At 40.7% G+C, this 5,886-nt stretch overlaps 1 protein-coding gene across 1 annotated transcript; it reads left to right on the top strand.

Moving 5' to 3' along the window:
* Nucleotides 1-315: 315 nt before the first annotated feature.
* Nucleotides 316-3,971, top strand: UTS2 (urotensin 2). The gene is made up of 4 exons (XM_010005212.1): nt 316-418; nt 2,539-2,649; nt 3,218-3,261; nt 3,855-3,971. The coding sequence occupies exons 1-4, from the start codon at nt 316-318 to the stop codon at nt 3,969-3,971; spliced, it is 375 nt and encodes a 124-aa protein (XP_010003514.1).
* The last annotated feature ends 1,915 nt before the right edge of the window (nt 3,972-5,886 follow it).

Raw genomic sequence — 5,886 nt, 5'->3', positions numbered from 1 at the left:
GACTTATAAACTTTACTGTGCTTGGTTTGATATAATATCCATTTTGAACACCAAGCTCACCAAGCTGTAAGACAGTAAATTTATTGTCTATGAACTGTTACCTTGAAAAATTACATCAATGCAAAGTGGTTTCCATTTAGAATCAATGGCCAATAAATTCATTGTTGTTTTTTTTCAAGGGGGCAAGAACATGATGCTATTTATGAGGTCATGAGCAGCTATATAACGGGTGAAACTGGGAGCAGAGGCAACAGTCAGACAGGAGTTCTGAGTTACAGGGTTAGACAAAGACGAAATATATTCAGCACAGCAATGATGCACAGGCTGTTATTCTGCTGTCTCATCATTATCAGCTTTTCCTGTCCTCTCTCAACTCTCCCCATCATCAACACCAGTGAGAAGTCTTATCAACTCCCAGGTAAGAGTCTCTTGATTTTAATGGTCACAAAGCAGGGGTTGGAGCAGTTAAAACCAGAGAAGAAGCAGGTATGCTTTCCAAGAGCCCTTTATCTGTGCTGATCTGCTGTGGAAAAAGAAGGAATGTCTTCAAAACATCATCAGCACAAGTGACATCATCAGGGGTGCTAGTCTTGTAAACTGGGAAGTTTTGGTGCCATAAATATTTCTTCCTGCTGCTTTGGGATTCAGGGATAAAGGTATCTGAGCCTTCTAGTACTGAATGTGAGCTGGCATATACAGTGGGTATCTTTGAAGCAGCCTTAGTATGAATTTTGTCATCTGAAGAAACTTCTCTGTACAGTCTCTCCTCTCCCTACACTTTAAAATGAGCTGTGTTTAACAGAAGGTGTATTTAAAAAGAGGGAGAGCTACTGCAAAGATTAATGCAGTCCTAATTAGATCAAGAACAGGAAAGTCTGTCTTCTACTACAAAAATAGCAATGTATTGAGCATGCTATTTGTTTGCACTAATGCAGATTCCACTCAGTCCAGTGAAATAATAAATCTTTGCTTGAAAAAGCTGTCCTCAAAGTTTGAAATTATGGCAAATCAAAACCAAAGTTATTGCATAAAGCTGACTATTAAGAATTGGGTGTTCTTACCTGCTTTGCAGGTGCAACAGCTGTTGTGCTGGTTTATAAGTATCAGTACTGCCTAGGTTGCTTTGGAAATTCTGGACTGACTAAGCCAGCATCTTCTCAAGCCTTTTGGTACGCAACTTGCATTATAGACAACTGTGACTCAGTATGGATAACATCTATCACATCACAGGGTGAACAAGCTAGCTCTAACAATTGCTGCATTTATTTGAAGACATCCATTAGACTTATTAAATCTTCCTTTTCAATATAAAGAGTCTCTAGGCTGGGTAAGAGAAGTTGAAAACTATATTACAGAGGGTTGGTTTTGGTTTGTGTTTTTTTTTGTTGTTTTTTTTTCATCTCAAAGCAAATTTACCTGCTAACACTGCACTGAAAAATAATACAAGGCTAGCGATACGAATTGCCTCCACACAGCACAGGGAAGTTACAATATTCTTCTTCAGAGTCTTGCACTGAAATCCCCACTGTGCCTTTGCAATTGTCCTTTTGTACAGCGAACAAACTAACAACATGGATGTCCAAGGTCTTCAAGTACTTGATCTTGGCCCCAGTTTTTTAAATGTCAGGCGATTATTTTCAGTAGTTTATTTTCTCCTATATTCTCCATTGAAGAACTACAGTCGCACCCATCCCTGCAGGTAAGAGCAACTAAACTCCATAGTGTCATCTCAAAGTGCAACAACAATATTATATTCATGTACAAAATGGGAGTTTGATAATAGCACCCTCTCATTGCCCACAGTGTTGAATGTCTGCTATGTATTAGAAAAGATGAAATTTACTGCTGAAATTACAAGTTTTATCTACCTCAAGCATCGCACCACTATGGGCTCCTGCAGGCAACCTGCCAGAGCCACTGGCTAGTTACAGAATTCTAATTCCATCAGGAATCAGCAATCTGCTGTTTCAGAAAAATTAATAATATCTGTCCTGGCATGCACATTAAATGACAGAGAAATGCACTGAGATGCACAGTTGCCAAAATATGTTTTAAGATTTCTTGTATTTATTCCTGTCCTTCCTCCCATTTTATTGCATTTAATAGATGGGAAACTGCACAGGTTAGTAGGCCCCGAACTGGAAGTTCTGTCTTTATGCATAGAGAAGCTCCAGCATAGGAACTAGTTGGTAAAGAAATGGACAAAAAAAAATTTAAAAATTATATCCAAGTCTGGGTGTTCTACTGCTGGGTACCAGAAGGATTAGGTCGTTAGTTCCCAAGCAATGGAAGCAGCTGCTGTTGTTAGTTTCTTAAAGAAAGATCAGTCAGATAAATTAGAAACCAAGATTAACATCAGGAAGTTATCTTCTCTCAAAGCTTTGGAAAGGAAAATAATCAACCCAGCTATGCCAAATTATATTAATTAAATGAGGATGATGATTTCTGAATTCAGAAGTCATCCGAGACAGATTGAATTGGGGATACAAAGCAAAAGCCTCTTACCTTATGCTTGTTTCTGTCATCTTCCATTTGCAGTTGATGAAGAGTTGAGATTAAATCTAGAACGGCTGGGCAGCCTAGGAAGCACTTCTCTGCTTCCATTTCTGCCAGAGCTCTTGGGCACACTGACTGAAGACAACAAAGCAGGTGAGGATTTGCCACAGCAATTTACAGGAGAGCACCCAAGGTTTGCACGTCCAGCTTCCATAGATACTGTACCCCAACTCCTGGGTATTATTGAAATAAAACATAATGAGTAGGAAACAGAAAGCTGTCCTTTAGTGAACTGGGACCCTGGGGGAACCTGCTGAGCAGCCATGCTTGCAGCTCAATACTAGCTAAGAAAGTTTCCAAATTAATTTAGCAAAACCTCATATAGCAAAACCAGGGCAAGACAAAGATTGGCCTAGAAGGAGCTAGCAGACAAAACCAAATGGCACAGTCTCTTAAAAAACATTAACGCTTGCAGAAAGTGCAGAATCAATGGCAGTACACAGTTTGGGGAGCAATGGATGTAACAGATGAGGGGTCCCTGCTGGAACTGTGTGTCACAAGAACTGACCATGCTGCAGCAAGAGGGTGTTTTCTGCCTCATCCTCTGAATATTCCAGGTCAAGACTTCTGCCAGCTATAGCATTATGGCACACAAGAATGACTCCTGTAGGGTCAAAATTTCTAAATGGTAAAACATTTCATTACATCTCCCCTCTACCAGGTCTCAGCCCCAGCAGCTACAACTCAGGGGAAAGTATCAAAGAGGTAAGTAAATTACCATCTGTCACTGAAACAAATAAAATATAACTTCACATTTTAAACTACACTGAATTGTTACTGAACTATCACTTAAGATCTACAGACTTTGTAAACAGTACAGACTAAAGTATGCCTCAGTGCTTGTGAAGGTGGAATCACTTAGCAGTTAAATAATCTGGGGAGAAGAAAAAATCCACCTCACTTTTTTTTTTTTTTTCCTCCAGAAAACCAGCTTTCTAAATAAAGGCAAATTTCCAGCTTCAACAGGCCAGGCCAGTATATTAACCAGTATTGGCTGAATTTCCTTTCCCCTCCCTGCTACAGCATAGGCTACACACTATTATCAGATTTGTTATGAACCATTAGATAAATGGAGAACATAATTCATGTTCACTTGCCTGCAGAATTAAATATAAAGGCAGAAGACAGGGACTAGTTTTAGTGTGTCATCTAAATCAGAGGGCACACCAGACAGTTGCCTCTCCTTCCCCCAGTCAGATCAGAGGGCTGGGGGATCAGCTGGGGCAGCAGAGAGAATACATTCCCACTGGGAACATAAGCTATCCAACAGTAACCTCTCTAATGCTGTTTGACTGCAGACTTTGTATGGGAATCAACCTCGAATTGCTTTGCTGGGCCGCTTCTTGACCAGGGACAAGAAACAGTACAAGAAACGTGGGAATCTTTCTGAGTGCTTCTGGAAATACTGTGTGTAAACGGAAGAAACCCTCCCTGACTTTGGCTGCGTAATTTATACAATGTCTGAAAACATGTATATAGATTTGCTTGATTTAAAATGAGAATGAAGAAACATGAAGACAGCTCCTAACTTTAGACTCCATGCTACTTGGAAATTAATAAATTCTTGATGTTTTGCAATTATGTTGTGGGCAGTGTATTTTTCTAAGAGTTCAGCGCAACGGGCAGAAATTAATGGAACAGAGATAAATACAATACATGAAGAGAACTCAGGCAGGGGAAGCAAGATTTCCAAGGGGTCCCATGAACCTCCCAGAAGAGTGACGCTTCAGCTGCATCTAAGTCCAGAGGCAAGAGAACTTTCCCCTTTGTCACTTGGTCACTTGATGTAGATTGGGGTTCAAGGAAGAAAGGGTTACTGCTGCATTCCCTGATGGCGCCAAGCCAGCAAGCAATGGCAGCTTAACAGTGCCCAGTCCCCTCCTGCCATCCCCAAAGCACCACAAACAGCAGCATGAGTCAGGATCAAGCATCTACTCCCACTGCCACTGGAGATAACCATTTCTCCTGGTCACCTGTAAAGAAAGACCCACAAACCTATTTCTTTGCAGTACCTTGCCCAGTTCCCAACCACCCAAGACAACAGGGCTGCCTGTGCAGAGCACAGGCTTTATGAACTGTGTCTGATTATCACTAAGCACAGCATGGAAAACATTATGGTTGTCAACATCAAGGCTTTGCAACCAGAATGCTGACAGTCAGTGGAGGCAGGCAGGGATAACCGGCCTGAAAAGATGTGACCTGCACACAGGTGGCTGCACAGACACGTGGGACAGTGTTACTAGAGCAAGCTACCTCCTGCTTGGGCACTCAAGGGTAGCGAAATTGCTTCCACTGAGCCACCACGTTTTTTATAACATTCTCTCTTGGTATCTGAAGTAAATGAGAAAGAAGGCAAAAGAGCAGCTGCAAAAGGGCTCTAGTCTGACCCTTCTGTATGCATTTTACCAGCACCACTTTCTCAATCCCAGGTAGTTCCTGATGGTACCTGCTAGGTACCAATAGAGCTAAAGAGTCAGGAATTGTCTCTGAGGGATGACAATACAAACTGAGCTGTGAAGCCCTACCTTGTTCAATGCATAAATACATACTTCCCAAAAACCTCTAGCTAATCAGGGCTCACAGAAAGCTTGAAGTAAACTTCACCTCACAGTGATACACATGCTACATTGATCTCAATAATACACATAATAAATCTCCAACTATGCTGTTTAAAAAAGGCCTACAGTCTTGACACAGCTTGTGCATTTCACATAAATTTTAGGACAGATGAAGCCAGCTGTAACAACAAAGAAAACTGTCCTTACAAATGCAGAGAATCTGGATTAACTGTGCAGCTATTTGAAGTCTTCTGAGCATTCACCCTTCTCTTACACAATGGAGAAAGTCAGTGCACCTGTCTGGAAATTATTCCTTTCTTGCTACCTCATCAGTCAATAAAATTTGTACAAGATTTCAAATTTATGTAAATGAATAACCATCTAAGATTTATTTCATAGACAGGGAAAGGTACAGACTACAGACACTGAGGAAAAAAAATATCTGTTCAGTCACACTTCAAAAACTGCAAACATAAAGCAAAATAAATAAACCCACAGTGAATAATATTTTTAAAATATTACAAGTATGAAAAGGTGCAGGCAGACACCTGTTTGAGCTGCACAGGAGCAGTATGTAATATATATCCTGAAAGTTAATGCAACTGTGGAGCAAGCCTATTGCAAAAAAGCAATGGTCCCATGACTTCTAAGGTTGGGGTGAGTAAGCATCACAGTTCCAATACTTCTCTTTCCTCATCTGCCAAAACCACAGAAGCACATCACTCAACTAACCTTCAACATTCAACAGCTATGCATCAGTGACAACTACCAG

The sequence above is a fragment of the Chaetura pelagica genome, unplaced genomic scaffold (genome assembly GCF_000747805.2).
Source record: "Chaetura pelagica isolate M959 unplaced genomic scaffold, ChaPel_1.0 scaffold159, whole genome shotgun sequence".
Lineage (NCBI taxonomy): Eukaryota > Metazoa > Chordata > Aves > Apodiformes > Apodidae > Chaetura > Chaetura pelagica.
This window is presented reverse-complemented; position numbering and strand designations above follow the sequence as displayed.

Coding starts and splice junctions, on each gene's coding strand:
- UTS2 (XM_010005212.1), top strand. CDS start 316: ATGCACAGGCTGTTATTCTGCTGTCTCATCATTATCAGCTTTTCCTGT. Junction 419..2,538: donor GAAGTCTTATCAACTCCCAG/GTAAGAGTCTCT, acceptor TTCCATTTGCAG/TTGATGAAGAGTTGAGATTA. Junction 3,262..3,854: donor CAGGGGAAAGTATCAAAGAG/GTAAGTAAATTA, acceptor GTTTGACTGCAG/ACTTTGTATGGGAATCAACC.